The sequence below is a fragment of the Sturnira hondurensis genome, unplaced genomic scaffold, assembly GCF_014824575.4.
Source record: "Sturnira hondurensis isolate 20B ecotype Veracruz unplaced genomic scaffold, ASM1482457v3 Scaffold0014854, whole genome shotgun sequence".
Lineage (NCBI taxonomy): Eukaryota > Metazoa > Chordata > Mammalia > Chiroptera > Phyllostomidae > Sturnira > Sturnira hondurensis.
In genome coordinates, this window is record NW_028087485.1 from 10,392,209 (window position 1) to 10,407,669 (window position 15,461).

A 15,461-nucleotide genomic window follows, 5' to 3' on the forward strand; every position below is an offset into this window, starting at 1 on the left:
GCCCTCGAGCGAAGGTTTGCCAACTCCTGCTTTGGGGGAAACACAGCTCCTGTCTGGGAGACCCCTGGGGCTTCCAGCAAAGACAGGTAGACTTGCCCCTGTAATGAGGGAAAGGAGCAAGGGCCTTGGCCTTAGCCTTGTAGGTTCCCCTTAAAGTTGACGCCCTCCTCCCTGCCAAGGCCCAAGTCAGCCCAGATCCGGCTTTCCGTCCAGGCATTATTAACTCAGTCTGCAAACAGTTTATTGTACTCTTTCAAGAAATTTATTCGATTCACAGTGGTATCCTTTGAATAGTCAGCAAAGTCTACGAGACGTAATTCATACAGACATCGACCCCAGGAATGCTACAACTGTCCCCCAGGGAGCTTGAGAAATCACCTCCAGGAGCCAAGTCGGGAAGGGCAAGTGGCTGGGCTTCGCTGTGTCCTTTAAGGCTCTTTGGTCTTGGCTGATTTTCTCTTACAGGCATCCAAATAAAACTTCCCATTGCTGGTCAGTACACACCAGTCTTTCTTTGGTGTTTAACCTCATGGGCCGAGGAAGGGAGGCAGCCAGGAAATTATACCCATTACAATGTGTGGTTAATGCTTACATACATCCTTTTTACTCACAGTTAGTGGGATTATCTTTTAAACACAGAAGTAAAATCAGACACGGTTTTAGAGCAGGAGAACAAAGTCGGCGCCAATAGACGGCTCGAAGCACCACCGAACTCTGCTGCCTCACACGATGACCTTTTCAACACTGAGAACTCCCAGGTGCCTGATAAACTCAAGGTTAGCAGCACTCCCAGAGACCTTCTGACCAGGGCAATGAGGAGAATGGGGAAGAGTGGAGATGAGCCCCAAGGTGACACAGAGCAGCCCCCCACTTCCTGTATAGCTGGAACTGCACGGGGAGCGGGTCCATAGCTCGAGAGAAGGCGATGTGGAAGAGGGAGAGGGAACAGGAGCTTTACCCGGGGCTCTGCCCCAGTCCTGGCTGGAACCAGAATCCCAAAGTTTTCCTAATTTTTCCATTCAGTTTGTTGAGTGTTTCCCTCAGGTCCCAGCAACTTCTCCCTAAGGGAGACTCAGTTCCTGGTCTCCAGGGGATGAGAGTTAAGGGAGGGGAGGCAGAAGATCTGGTCTTTCTCCCCTTGTTCACTTTTATGCCCTGGAGCCCAATAAACCATGTGTCTGAGTAGAAAGAAGCACAAGGTATCCTGGCACCCCCACCCCCCAAATGCACCCTGGCCTCAGGCCCTCTTGGCAAAGAAGCATGAGGGCCCTGGTGGCTAAGGAGGAGCTGGTGAATATGGGTAGAGATTGGTCCTTGATGGGGTGGGCATTTAGAGGCCCTTATTGAAGTAGACGGAAGGCACGAGTTCTCCATAGTTGGCCTTGATGGCATCTCGGAGCTCGGGTTCCAAGTAGGAAGCTGGCAATTCACTGAGAAGAGAGAAGAGGTCATGAGTATGCCACCGGACAGCTGCAAATGGCCCTTCAAGTCCAACTCAAATGCCACCTCTAAGAAGCCCTTCCCGATTTTTCCATCAGAATTAGAAACAGCCTCTGTACACAATACGTTGCTTTTACCTCTACTCAGGCCTGCCTTCCTTCTCCCAGGTGCTCAACTTCCATCTTCTCCACAAGATTACAAGCACAGTGCTCAGAACACAGGAGAGGCCTAACGGCTGACTACTGAGCTAAGAGTAAGGAAGGGAGATTGGCATCTTCTCGGTATATGTTCAAGCTACAGCTGGTCTCCTAGAGTTAGTTCTTGCTCCCCTTCCATGACATGCAAGGGAAATGAAGAGGTTCGAGTCATCCACCCCCTGGCAAACGTGAGCCAGAAGAAGTACCTGTCCCCGTGTTCAGTTTCAAAGACCAGATCCAGCCAAGGAAGATTTCTGTAATAACCCAACCAGCGGGACACAGGCTCCTGTCGTTCCTCCTCTCTCCAAGGCAGCCCTTGGCCCTCTGGGAGGAAGCAATTCCTCCCCCTGGAGGTGTGTTCTGGTTTACCACCCACGCAGGGTTAAGAGGCCCCGAGGCTAGGCTGATAGGTACTTGTCCCTGGACAAACGCTGCCCTTCCTCCCCTCCCTCTCTCCTCTGGGACAGCAAGCAGGTCAGAGAGAACAGGGACAGGACATTTGGTAAAACAAAGTAAGGAATGATACCATTTCTGTGGGAAGAGCCCACATGCCACTGGCACCATGAAGATGAGGCTGGAAAAAAGGAGAAACCAAAGTGTTAGGGGGTGTTTCCCCATGGCCCCTCACACAGGCCCTTCCCGAGTCCCCCAAAGCATCGGGGAGATGCCCACCCCACTTGACCTGCTCTCCCAGCTGGCCCCACAAAGCCTTTTCTTCCAACCCTTCTCCTGGCCTCTCAGAGCCAGGATACTCATTCTAGCTCGGAATAAAATCAACCCACCTCCCATTCCCCTCCTTATCCCTAAGGACCCCTGTTGTTCAAGCAATGAAGTCACCTGGACGGGCCAGCTGCAGCCCCAGAAACCACATTAACCGCTGACAGTGGGGAGAACAGTGAGGGGTGTGAACCCGAAGGCCCTACCCCTCTAGTCACTGAACCTCCGGTCGGTTAGAGAACGGTCAACGGGTGGGGGTGTCAAACTTCAATATGCACACAAATAACTCCAGGGACCAGTCAAAATGCAATGCTGATTCAGCGGGTCTGGGAAAGGGCATGACAGTCCTGATTTCTAACAAGTTTTCAGCCGATGCATGTCCAGAACCACATCTCACAGGATTGGGGAGTCCGACCTGGGTTCCTATCACAGCTCTGACACTTGAAAGCTGCAGGAACTGGGGCGCGTTACTCCCTCTGAGCCCGCAGAGAAAGGACGAGAGTGCTGGCCTCGCAGAGTTCCTGTGAGGATTCAGTGAGACAGCCTGTGCACAGCGCCAGCCTGTGTAAGGAACTGCCCACTGGGCGGTCCCTCAATCAGCAGGAGTATAGCACGTTTGCCAAGGACCCATCTCAGCTCCAGCAATTATGAGCTATATACCTTTGGGCCGGTGTCTTCATCTCTCCAAGCCTTGGGTTCTTTTTTGTGAAAGATTTTATTTATATGTGTGTGTATATGTATATATGTGTATATATATACATACATGTACACCATATATATTCCTGCATGTCCCTGAAGGAGAGAAGGGGCTCTGCTCGCTCTCTGCAGACAAGTCCAAGTGAAATTATAGATGTGAAGCATGAGCACCCTGGGTGCATTCATTCAATAAACGTTAGCTGCTGTTGCCACCACCGGCTCTGCAGCCCCGTGAGGCACGATTCGTGGTGCGACGTGTCCCGTCAATGGCAGACACCTAAGAATGCTGCCATGACATGTGGCTGGGACACCCGACAGCCCCAGGCTACCTCATCATTTTTGTATCTTTGTTTATTTTAGCTACTTGTTTATTTATCTTTGAGATATAATTGGCATATGACAATGGACAAGTCTAAGATGCACAACGATACATTTATATATTGCAATGTGATTTCTTTAAGGTTAGCTAACACCTCTATCACGTCACATAATTATCACTTCTTTTTCCTTAGGGTTCTTTGGAGTCCCTTCTCCCGACTGAAAGTCCCAGGGAAGACCCTGGGCCAGGAGGGTGCCTGAGCACCCCGGTTTCCGTGCAGATGCAAGCCTGGAGCCTGGCTAGCCTGGCTCCCTCCAGAAAAGGTGAGGTGAGAGCGCTCCAGACAGACCACAAGTGTTCTGAGCTCAGGCACGTTGGAAAAGGAGCACATATTCTGCAGCCCAGGTGACACAAGAAGACAGACCTCAGGTACCCCAGCCACCACAGAATCCAGACCGAGAAAACACGTTCATTACTCACAAGCAACCGCACAGCATAACCTGAAATGGCGCATGCAGGACCTTGACTTTCTGCACAAAAACACAAACAAACAAATGAAAGAAAGACCCACATGGGACTTAGCTACCTTAAGGTGAACCCCATGCCTGCCCCGCCCACCACCGGTCAGCCCTCTAGAAACCCACAGGCCCAATGCTGCCGGCCCTGAAGGAGAAGGGAAGGGGGCTCTGCTTGTTCTCTGCAGACAGGGCAAAGCAGCCAGCTCTGGTGCCTAAAGCAGGCAGCCAGTGGGGGTGGGTACAAACCCTGCTTTCAGTGAGAGGAAGGCTGGTAGCTAGAGGGGAGGATGAGAAGATCAGGAGCTCCCCAAAACAGGTGTGGCTGGGGAACTGGGGGCAGAGAAGAGGCAAAAGGGACCCCACTCACCTGCATGAAATGCAGTTTCTCCAGCCTTTCCATGATGACTGGCAGTAAGACTGAAAGAAACCAGGGAGAAGCTGGGGAGACCTGTAGGGACTCTCCCTCAGACCCCTTTCCACAGTCAGCTCGGGGCTGAGGGATCCCCCTCCTCCCCAGCAGTGTCGGCAAAAGGCTTTCTATTTGGAAGGGAATGAAGACCGCAGGCAGGGCCACTCCGACTCGTCCCCCGAGTCCCAGCCGAAGAGCTTCCTAGAGCACATCTGCAATAACAGGACAGGTACCCAGGCCCGGAGTGTCCTTAAAACGGACCACTACCTTCGAAGGCTCACGGAAGCAGACTGCTATCCTATCCTGAACGTGCCCCTGCCAGAAGTACAGCCAGGGCCGGGGACTTACTTTCTCTACCACTGTCTCCCCGGCACCCCGCAATGCATCCAGCACGTTGAAGGTACTTAAGGAATACGTGTCAAATGAAAAGAATGTAAAATGTCAGATTAACAGACGTTCCAGGAACCACAGTGTGGTTCTCCCGTGGCTTTCGGCACGCAAACCAGGACGAGAAGCACAGCTGTAGGGGCTGGGGTCCCACCTCTCCCCCAAAAGCTGAGTGTGGCTGTGGCCTACATCACGTGTTCCAGGGGCCCAGGAGGGGAAGGCTCCTCCATCTTACTCATGCCAGGGGCCGCCATGGTGATCCGAGAAATAACCACCTGGGCGATGCCTATGGCCGCAGCTCTCTGAGGGCAGAAAAGAGTAAGCTGTCAGGAACAACTTTAACCGTATCCAGGGCTGGGTCAGGGTCATAGCCAAATCTGAGCTGGTATAGGGAAGGGATGGACCTGCCAGGAGCTGAGTGACTTCACCCAATCCTCACCCACCCAGCCCGACTTTTACGGCTTCAGGACCAGAAGTGATGGAGAAAGGACATGAAGCATGTCCTAAACAGAGACACACAGGGAAAAAACTGAGGGGAGTAAGAGTGGAGTCAGGGAAATTCTGTAACGGAGCCCAGGCCTGCTCTGACCACTAAGGGCAGGACAGGGTATGAAAGGAAGTTCCCTCCTCCCACCCAAAGGGAGGCCTCTGCTCACCCGGGAGTGACCAATTTCATTGTGATTCCTGTCCTTCACGCAGATGCCCTGGATGAGTTCCCTAAACACAGACAGGAGTTGCTAGAATGGGGAAGGGGGTGCTGGGAGCTGGCCAGCAACGTGGCACACTAGGGGACCACACCCAGCGCACTCAAGCTCTAGGAAGCCACCTTGTGCAGCCTGGCCCTGTGACCCTCCTTCCACACTCCGGTGAGTGGTATTTCTGAAGTGACCTAGGGCTGTGGTTAAGAGAGCCAGTCCAGAGCTCAGACTGCCTAGGCCGAAACCTGAAACCGCAGAGGAAAAGTCTGATCATGAGCAACTTCCATAATCCTTCTAAAGACTCAGTTATCCGCAGCGGCAGAACGGGGACAATTGTGGCAGCCACTTTATAGGATGTGGGCAAGGAAAAAACAGGATAATGCCTGCAAACTGCTTCATCCAGTGCCAGACACAGAGTGACTGCGCCACAACCAGTGGCTACCCTGGCTATTGTTCTCAGGCTAGTTCTTGAGAGCACTCAACCCAAAACCAGGTACAGGGCTGGGACTTACTCTTTTGACAGGGAGGAGCCACTGGATGGGGGAGGGGGAGAGAAGAGGAGCAACGTGAATGCACGACTACTCCGGGAGTGTGTGCTCCTTCAGCAAGGGCAAGTGTGGTGAGTTTGCATTTACTGGTAGCTCCCAGACATGTCCCTTGTAGGAACTGGTAATGATGACGAAGGCAATGATGACAGCACCAATAAAAACTGACACTCTACATTTGCTATGTTCTAGGTGCTATTTTGAGGGCTTTACACGTATTGCATCTTTCGTTCACTTTTGTAACAGAGGAACATCATGTCTGCTCTAGTCAAGAAATAAAATCGGTGAGACACAACGGGTTTCTTCATTCACCTCCCCTGCGGCAAAGCTTAGAACTGGGTGCCTGGGAAGCACCTACGTACTCCTCTGGCTTCCTTCAAAGCTTCTGGGCTCTGTTCTGTCTTTGGACACACCCTCGCTCTGCCACATTTCATTCTGTAAGCCATCCCCAGGGCTTCGGAAGTAGCAGAGTTCACAAGTTAAATACAGTTGCAGTTGAAAGGACATGATCGAGTATAAAACTCCACAGGCTTCCCTGTCCCCACATCCCACACCGGCCAAAAGACCACTGCCACACACTCAGACGAAACCTAAGCTACCCGTCACCCCTGTGGCCATCATTGTTGGAGCAATCTTCAGGGACACTTCAGAAGCCAACCCAGCTTCTCCTCACCCCACTGCAGCCCCAAGAAGCCACCCACTGCCTTGGTTTCTTGCCTTGGTTTCCCCGCTGACCTCGTGGCTTGTAGGGAGGAAAAAGGATCCCTGTACTCACTGCTGTCGCATCATTGGGATGTTGACACAGTTAGCAGCAGCCACAGCAGCAAAGGGCACCCAGCGGCCCACCAGGGGTGGAGCTTTCTGTTGGGGGAAGGAAACAAGGGGAGTTGTTCAGGCTTACTGCAAGATGGGAGTGGAGGGTCTTACGGACTATAGAACAAGAATCAGACCTCGCTACTGCCACACATCCAGACATTCATCTTGGAACCCAACACCCTTAAAGGTTCCAGAAAGACCAACCTGGGGACAGCCCTGCTGTACTTCCCAGCACTTGGCTGGGCTCCCATAATAACCCAGTTTACCCAGACTGGGAAAATGCCTGGTGCTCCCACGGACTTTGCTGCCCCCTAGTGGCCACCATGCCCACAGCAGCCCCAGACAGTACCTTTGTCAACATGTTCATGCCCACAGCAGTGGCCACCGCCGTGGATGTGGCTGTGAAATAGGAAAGGGCCATCTGCCTAGTGGAGGAGAGAGATGCTTGGGAGTGGGGAGCCCCTCTTGCTGAGGGCAATAGCATGGCCTGAGTGAGAAAGTCTGGAAACGAGGCTCCCGTGATCTGTCCCTGGTATCATCTTGTGACCTCCCCCAACCTCCAGAACTCTGCCCTCTGGGCCTCCCTTCTGTACTTTAAATGTGCATGCCAAGCTCTTTTCCTGCTGCGGAACCTCCGAAGGCTGCTGCTCCCTATTCAGGGTATTCTTCCCTGGGCTCTTTCTAGCCAAGTCCTTATCCTTCAGACTCGGCTGAAATGTCAGCTCTCCAAGGACTTCCCGGAGCCTCCTGTCTGCACAGATACCTCTCTCTGCTGTTCGCCCTTGTCATCCGTGTCTCCCCTTAATGGCAGCAATCACAATCTGAAATTACTGTGCTTTTTTTCTTAGAAGACCTTAAATTCCACGAGCAGAGGGACCACCTATGTCTTACTCAAATGTATCCCCAGCACCTATGCCTGGCCCAAAATTCATACTCCGGGAGTATTTGTAGATTGAATGTAGAAGAAATATCTTTAGGATGAATACATTTTGAATTAGTCTGGGAAGATGATACTCGTAGTCAGCATAAGAAAACACTTCCAGACCCTGAAGAGGGAAACTTGATCCAGTGCAAGGCCCACGCAGGGAGGTCTGACAGCCTGAGAAACCCTCGAGAAGGGCTGTTGCCCTGGAGGCAGAAGGACAGCCACCTCCTCCACACAGGTGGAGGGCCTGGGGCTCAGGTGCCCTACCTGAGCGACGTGGGGGAAGCTGCATTCCTGTTGGTGTAGTTGACTAAAGCATTGAAGGACTGGTTCACCCACTGCCAGAAGATGACCGCTGGCATCGTTCTACCAGTAAGGAGAGGAGAGGAGAGTGGAAGTGAGGGCTCGGTACACACAGGTCCAACCACGGTACCGACTGTTCCCCAGACTGCTCCCATGTGTTACACACAGGGGCTTTTCCACAGCCTCACCCCTTTGCCTGGAACACGAACACACACACACAGACACACTCACTCCATTCCATAAATGGCTAGATTCCGCCTTGTTGAGAGATCGCTTCCTCCATAGAACCTTTCTGACCCTTCCCCTGCCCTTCTGGAGATACAGTCAGTCCACGTCCCCTGCGCCTGCAACCCCATGTTGTCCTCAGCCTACCACTGAGCCTACTGGACTATAACTGTTTACTTCCTGGTCTCTTCAACAGGATTGGGAGCTATTTGAGAAGAGTACTAAAGTCTTTTTTTTTTTCTTTTGATTTTAGAGAAGGGAAGGGAGGGAGAAAGGGAGAGAAACATCAACTAGTTGCCTTCGGCACACACCCAGACCTGGGATCAAGCCCACAACCCAGGCATGTGCCCTGACTGGGAAATCAAACTGGAGACCTTTTGGTTTGCAGGATGACACACAACCGAGCCACACCAGCCAGGAAGGGACTAAAGTCTTTATATTCCTAACAGCTGGGGCCCCAGGCCTGGCCCAAGTGAATGAATGCTTGGCAGGGAGAGAGGAGGACAGAAGGAAGAATGGAAGGGGCAGGAGTCACATATCCAACAGCTTCAAATTTTATTCTCTCCCCAACTGAGCTGAAAGGGTCTTCCTATTTCTTTTCCTGGAATATTACATTATAGAAATACATTAAATTCATTGTTGAATATAAACACTTTTTAAAGAGGAAACTGGGACAGTTTACTCTGAGCATTCAAGAGAGGCCTGCCTCAGTTAAAATTTAGCTAATATTTCCTGACTGTATGAACGGGTTATATAACCTCTCCAGACTCTCAGTCTTTCATCTGTAAAATGGAGATAATAGTACCCGTCTATAGGATTGTTGGGAAAATTAAATGAGGTAACACCTGCAAAGAATGTAGCACAGTGCCTAGCATCCAACAAGTTTCAATAAAGATGGCTATTAATACTATCATAATATTGCTCACTGCCCGGCAGACCCGAGCGGCTGCGCCTCCCAATGCCTTGTTCCCGGGCCCCACCGGTAGAACTGAAGCATGAAGCCCGTGATGATCATGCCACCCGGAACCTGGAAGGACATCCGCCCAATGACGTTCATCTTCTCCCCAGTATCAGGGTGGAAGGCCGAGTCGTACAGCTTCTTGGCATACAGCAGCTGCTCCACGTGGGTGCCTGGGGGCACGACCCCCATCCTATCACCCCAGGACAACAGGCAGAGTTAGCTCCCTGTCCCCCCACCCAAGTCATGCTACTCTATTTTCTCCCTCCTTCCTAAGATCTCTGCCTATGACCTCACCTTCAGTTTCCACCTCCTCCCTAGGGGACTCATCACTATGGCCCCAGGGCCTCCAGCCCCCTCCCCTAGCTGCTCACCTGCTCTTCTCCACCATCGCCTTGGCCCAGTCCAGCTCCTGTTCTGACACCAGGACAGTGCGTGGGTCCGTGATATTGAAGAAGTGCTTCACCCGCCCCAGGAAAGTGTGCTGGTCCCAACGGGGAGCATCGATGTTAAAGCCAGACAGGTCAGCATCCATCTTGGTCCCACACGAAACTGGGGACTTAAGGAATACAGGGAAAATGAGGACGGTCCCCCAATCAAAGCTTGCCCCCAGGCCCTGAGCACCTCCCACTGTGGTAGGTGGCCTGTTTTCACCAGCCACTTTCACCTAGCTCGGTTTGGGAAAGCCTCAGTGACTGTCACCAGATTCAGCAACTGGGTACTGGCGTGTGTTTCCTGAGTGCCAACTGGGAGCCTGCCCTGTGTCTGATCATGCTTCAGGGGATTCTGGGACAGGGGACAATACAGTGCCTGTCCTTGGGAGCCGAGACTGACTGGGGAACAACAACCCACCAGTGGGACAGTATACAGTACGTACAGCAACAGTGATACAGGACGAGAGCAGGGGGACAGTATATAATTGTTGGGAACTGCCCTGCCTGGTTTCAGGAGCTGTAAACCGCCCCCCATGGCTAAGGCTGAGTGAGCGACCTTTGGACCATAAGCCACTAAGGAGACAAAGCTTATCTCCCTGGCAGGAGTGCTGCTTCTGCTCCTTTTTCCATAACTGGCCCCCAATGTTTAATCAGTTAGCCAATGACAGGTAAGACTCCCCAAGGAGGGAACAACCTAAGACAGGCATGATCACATGGAGGCCCCAGGGAAGGATTTAGGGGGCTATGGAGAAAGGGGGTGATGGACCCTCGCCCCTTGGCTTTGACGAAGCCTGAGTTCTCAGTCTGTGCGCGAGAAGTCTCCGAGAATTCCTCGGCTATCTGCCTCCCCTGCCTGACTTAAGCCTGAAACAATGACAGAGGGCGGTGCAGCCCTGTGCTGGAAAGGGCAGGCTCCCCAGGTGATCAGGCCTGAGAAAGGATATGTAAAATCCTGTGAAGCCTGCTTTGCTAAGATGCTCTTAGTTAAGTGATAAAGGCTCAAGCAGGAAATGAGTTTGTTTTCCAAGGTTTTGTAGCTTCTTAGCTGATAGACCCTGACTCAGAAGAAGCCCTGCTAGTTCTTTGTATGCTATGTACTGTTTGATCCTTACTGCCTGACAATGATTAATGAGCTGTACCTGTATTCCTGCGCAAATTAAACTCAATAAAAGCCTGTCTAGGCAAGGGTCAGCGTGCTCTCCCCTTGAGAGGGTGGCCAGGCCGCTCCTAGGTGCTCCCTACTTGAGGGAGTAGCCATGCTGTCCCTTTTCTTTCACAGGACTCGGTACTCCATGTGAATTTGTCTCATGTCTCATCCATGACGCCGCGGGCACTGTGGGCTGGTGCATGCATCATATAATATGTACAGCAACAGTGATACAGGAGACCAGCAGAAGCAGAGGGGGAGGGGCGGGGGAACCCAGTACTCAAAGGGGGCTTCCCAAGAGGGGTGACATGTGAGTGAGACCCCAGAAAATGGAATAGATTCATCTGGAGGAAGAAGGCCTGAGATCACATTAAATGTAGATATAATCACAGCTAAAGGTGAAAATCAACACGCGTGACCACTTTCATCATTTCAGGGTCTGTGTGTGTCGTGCATCCCTGCCCTGTGGGAGATTCCCAGCATGGCTATGAGTGAGGCACCATACCCGCCTTCATGGAATTTCAGAATAGGAGGTAAACAAATAAATCAACCGGAACAACAGAGTAAACAATGCTGCTGACAGTCACTGGGAACAGTGGCAAGTCAGAGAAGAGGCATCTAAAACTGAAGTGACCACATCCCCCAGTTTGCCCAGGACTGTTGGCATGGGGTAATTATTAATAGCACCTGCTTTCAATAATTCTCAAGTGTCCCAACTGGATGGGCAATCATATGGTCACCGTATCTAAAGTAGATGAGGGAGTCTGAACACACTTTGCTAGTACGAGAAACAAACAATGTTTTGAAGGATGCATAGAAGTCAGACAGATGGAAGAGCGGTCCAGGCAAAAAGAAGAGCCAGCACCGAAAGCATGTGCGGTGTGTGGGGATGGTGAGAACCACTCACACTGACTGAGCTCCTACTCTATGCTAGACTCTTCACTCAGTGCTTGACATGCACTTTCCAAGTTCATCTTCACCATAACTCTGTGCGATAGAACCCCATTTTATGGACGAGAAAACCAAGGTACAGATAAGTATTCAATAACTTTACCAAGTCACACAATCATTAGCCAGCAGCAGAGCCAGGATTTTAACTCAGCTTGATTTACTTTAGAACTCTCCTCCATAACTGGGTTCTGGAATCCATGTCTTTAAACACTAAGGTAGGTCTGACATGTAAAGGAGCTTGGACATTGTCACTCCTGTCCTCACAGTAAGAAAAAAGCTGAACAAACTAAAAATAAACAATTCTTCTTAGACCCATTATAGAATTGAGGTCACAGGGCAAACCACTGCCCCCAAACCTGAAGAGACAGGCTGGTACAGAGAAACGCAGCTCACTGGGAATAGAAGCCCACTGATGGGGCGACTACCCTTGCAACACACAAGCTGTAATTGACGAATTGCTGGAAGCTCAGTGTGGACAAGTGGGGACTCGATCTTGGGTGGGGTGAGCACACTTGTGAGTTTTACATCCACAAGATCGCTAGGTTCTCAAGGGGAAGATCAGGGGAAGATCTCTAGTGCTTCTTGCAGAGAGACGGGAAAATGGCCATTTTATTTTAAAGCACACCCAGGGCCCTCTGTTCTTAACGAGGCCTGCCCTCAAAGGGAACTGTTTCACCAGAACCTAAGTGACGGGGGACAAGGGAAACACCCAACTCCAGCCCCTTCCAGCCTTCCTGTCTCACCGAAGGGGAGTGAGGGGAGATTGCGAAGCACCTGTGAACCTTTACCAGGGCTGCAGGCTGCAGGCTCCCTCACACACAGAGCCCTAGTCTTAGGCCTGTACAACTGCAAGTCTCAGATCTTACAGAAGAAGTCTCTAGAAACCCAAAGACAACAGTGGAGACAAAAACAAGGACACCAAAGGAAATTTTGGCCTCTGACACCCATGGATTCAGGAGATAGGAAACACAACCTAACTCTTTGCCAGATACACTTTATCTGGCTTTTGACAACAAAAAAAGAAAACTACAACTGCAAGGCATACTAAAGGCAAAAAACACAGTCTGTAGAAACAGAGCAAACATCAAAACCAGATGACAAGAGATTTTGGGATTATCAGACTGGAATTTCAAAGAATTATAATTAATACACTAAGGATTCTAATAGGGAAGTGGACAACATGCAAGAACAGATGGATAATGTAAGCGGAGAAATGGAAACTCAAAGAATCAAAAAGACATGTTAGAAGTCAAAAATACTATAACAGAGATGAAGAATGCTTTTGATACAGACTGGACATGAATGAGGAAAGAATCAGTGATGTAGAATCAGTAAAGTGTCAGTAGAAAATTTCCAAGCTGAAAATTAAAAAGAAAAAAGAATTTATGCCCTGGCTGGTGTGGCTCAATGGACAGAGTGCTGGCCTGCAAACCACAGTGTCAAGAGTTCAATTCCCAGTCAGGGCACATGCCTGAGTTTTGGGTCAGGTCCCCAGTAGGGAGCGTGTGAGAGGCAACCACACATTGATATTTCTCTCTCTTCCTCCCTCCCATCCCATCTCCAAAAATAAATAAATAAAAGCTAAAAAAAAAAAAGAACAAGATAGACAAGACCCTTGAGAAAATTACAAAAGTTGTGATATACAAATAATGGGAATACCGGAAGGAGAAGAGAGAAAGGAAAAGAAAAAATATTTGAAGAAGTAATAACTGAAAAATGTCCAAAATTAATGACACCAAATCACAGATCCAGGATTCTCAAAGAACACCAACTAAGATAAATACCAGAAAATCTACACCTAGACATATTATACTCAAACTACAGAAAATCAAGATCAAAGATAAGAATTGCATCAGACTTCTCTTCAGAAAATACTCGAGCAAGGGTTAGAGTGAAATATTTATGAAGTTGAAAGAAAAAAAACCCCATGAACCTAGAATTCTGTATCAAGCAAAATAAGCCTTTAAAAACAAAGGAGAAATAAATAAAGACTTTCTCAAAGTTGAAAGAATTTGGAATTTGTTACCAAGAGACTTGACTTGCAAGATGTTAAAAGAAGTTCTTCAGAGAGAAAAAAATATGATATATGTCATAAACTCTGGCCTGCAAAGTGTTAGAGAAGAAATAAATGAAGGTAAAATAAAGTCTTTATTTTAAATAAAAAATATTTTGTTTATTTATTTATTTTGAGAGAGAGGGGAAGGGTGGAAAAAAGGGAGGAAAAGAAACATAGATCAGTTGCCTCTCCCACACCTCCAACTGGGGACTGGTCTGCAACCCAGGCATGTGACCCGACTGGAAATCTAACCAGTGACCTTTTGGTTTGGTACTCAGGCTGGTACTCAATCCACCGAGCCAGAGCTATTTTTCTTACTCTAATTGTTAACAGTTAACAAACAAATAACAGTTTGTTCGAAATAATAGTAATAACAACGAATACTAGTGATTATAGCTGTAGATAAGCGAAATGAATGAGTAACAGCACTGACATAATGCATGGTGGGAGGAACTGCAAATGGAAGGTGCTTGCACTGCCAGGGAAGTGGTACAGTGTTACTTGCAAGTGAGCTTGGACTAGTTATAAATGTACATTGCAAACTTCAGCAATATATTGCAACCCCTAAAAAATTTCAAAAGAAGTATAATCGATACGCTAAGGGAGGAGAGAAAGTGGAGTCATAGAAAAAGCTAAGGCTTTGGAACTTTTCCCTAAAAATTTCAGGAAGCCATTAAAAGATTTTAAGAGTCACAAGATCAGATGCTTGGTTTTATAAAGAACGTTCTGGGCAATTGTAGAATTGCACAGGGTGGCAGGACCTCACAGGAGGCAGAGACACCTGTTGGTTAATAACTGGACAAAAAGCCCAGCGAGGAAGAAGGCAGGGCCTCCTGGAACGTTCTGTGTGCCGCTGTGTCTCCATAGTCTAGAACAGGACATGGCCCCTTGTGATCTCCTCTTCCAGTCTTCTGCAGGGAGGGAGGGTGGAGATAGCACCACTTCCCAACTCACCCCAAATTCCTCTCGTTCTTACTTGTGTGGAGTGCAGGCCCATTTCTTGCCTCCTTGGGGACTGCAGAAGCCGTACCTCCGGGTCCTATGTAATTTAGCAAATCGGGACCATCCCAAAATGCCTTTTCACTCGCGATGTCAGCTCACCCCGGGGCTCTGGGCCAGTCCCTGGGCTGCTTTTCACCTCCAAAAGGCAGTCTCCCACCACTTGGACTCCTCCATTACATACTTCAACACCGGCGTGCGAAGATGGGTGTACAACCCACACGCCCCCGTTCCTCACACTGACAGACGAAGGCGCTGAGAACCATAAGGAAGAGGTCCAGGGGCAGACCCTGGGCACTGCTCTCCCCACGTGACTTCAGCAGATGGAAGCCCCACGCGCGCCGCAGCCCAGCTTGGGCGGAGTCAGGACAGAAATACAAGTTCCCTCCCAGGATGTAAGGACTTGGGGTAGATATACCGAGCGGCTGCCTCCCCAGACCACTTACCTGCTCCCGGGAAGAACGCTCAGAGACAAACGTCTGCAGATGCAGCCCGGCCTCGAAGCCTTGCGGGGATACAACTAGGAACTCTGCCTAGGAACCTCCGTCGCCCCGCCTTCACGCCCCTCCTTTTCGACCAATCGTGGGCCTGGAGGCCTGTCGGCCACGTGGGCGAGTTGTCAAGGTTCCAGAGTTCCTACCAGCCTGCGGCGACCTCCAGCCGCTCTAGCCGCCCGCCGGAGCAGTGAGCGGGCACCTTGACGCGCTTGCGCACTTTGGGG

The 15,461-nt window shown here is 50.1% G+C and overlaps 1 protein-coding gene across 2 annotated transcripts; it reads right to left on the reverse strand.

Moving 5' to 3' along the window:
- Window positions 1-239: 239 nt before the first annotated feature.
- SFXN2 (sideroflexin 2) lies at window positions 240-15,442 on the reverse strand. Of its 2 annotated transcripts, XM_037064033.1 has the most exons (13): window positions 15,187-15,442; window positions 9,528-9,712; window positions 9,176-9,346; window positions 7,935-8,033; window positions 7,092-7,167; window positions 6,702-6,787; window positions 5,340-5,400; window positions 4,919-4,985; window positions 4,255-4,304; window positions 3,850-3,899; window positions 2,164-2,211; window positions 1,262-1,430; window positions 240-1,195 (listed from the first exon to the last, which is right to left on the reverse strand). In XM_037064033.1, exons 2-12 carry the CDS (start codon window positions 9,686-9,688, stop codon window positions 1,331-1,333), a joined length of 969 nt encoding a protein of 322 aa, XP_036919928.1. In that variant the 5' UTR covers window positions 9,689-9,712; window positions 15,187-15,442; the 3' UTR covers window positions 240-1,195; window positions 1,262-1,330. The 2 variants fall into 2 exon arrangements, with proteins under 2 accessions (XP_036919928.1, XP_036919929.1); XM_037064034.1 differs by lacking the exons at window positions 240-1,195; window positions 1,262-1,430 and adding an exon at window positions 1,476-1,687.
- Window positions 15,443-15,461: the final 19 nt, after the last annotated feature.

Coding starts and splice junctions, on each gene's coding strand:
- SFXN2 (XM_037064033.1), bottom strand. CDS start 9,688: ATGGATGCTGACCTGTCTGGCTTTAACATCGATGCTCCCCGTTGGGAC. Junction 9,347..9,527: donor GCGATGGTGGAGAAGAGCAG/GTGAGCAGCTAG, acceptor CTGGGGTGATAG/GATGGGGGTCGTGCCCCCAG. Junction 8,034..9,175: donor TTCATGCTTCAGTTCTACCG/GTGGGGCCCGGG, acceptor CCTTACTGGTAG/AACGATGCCAGCGGTCATCT.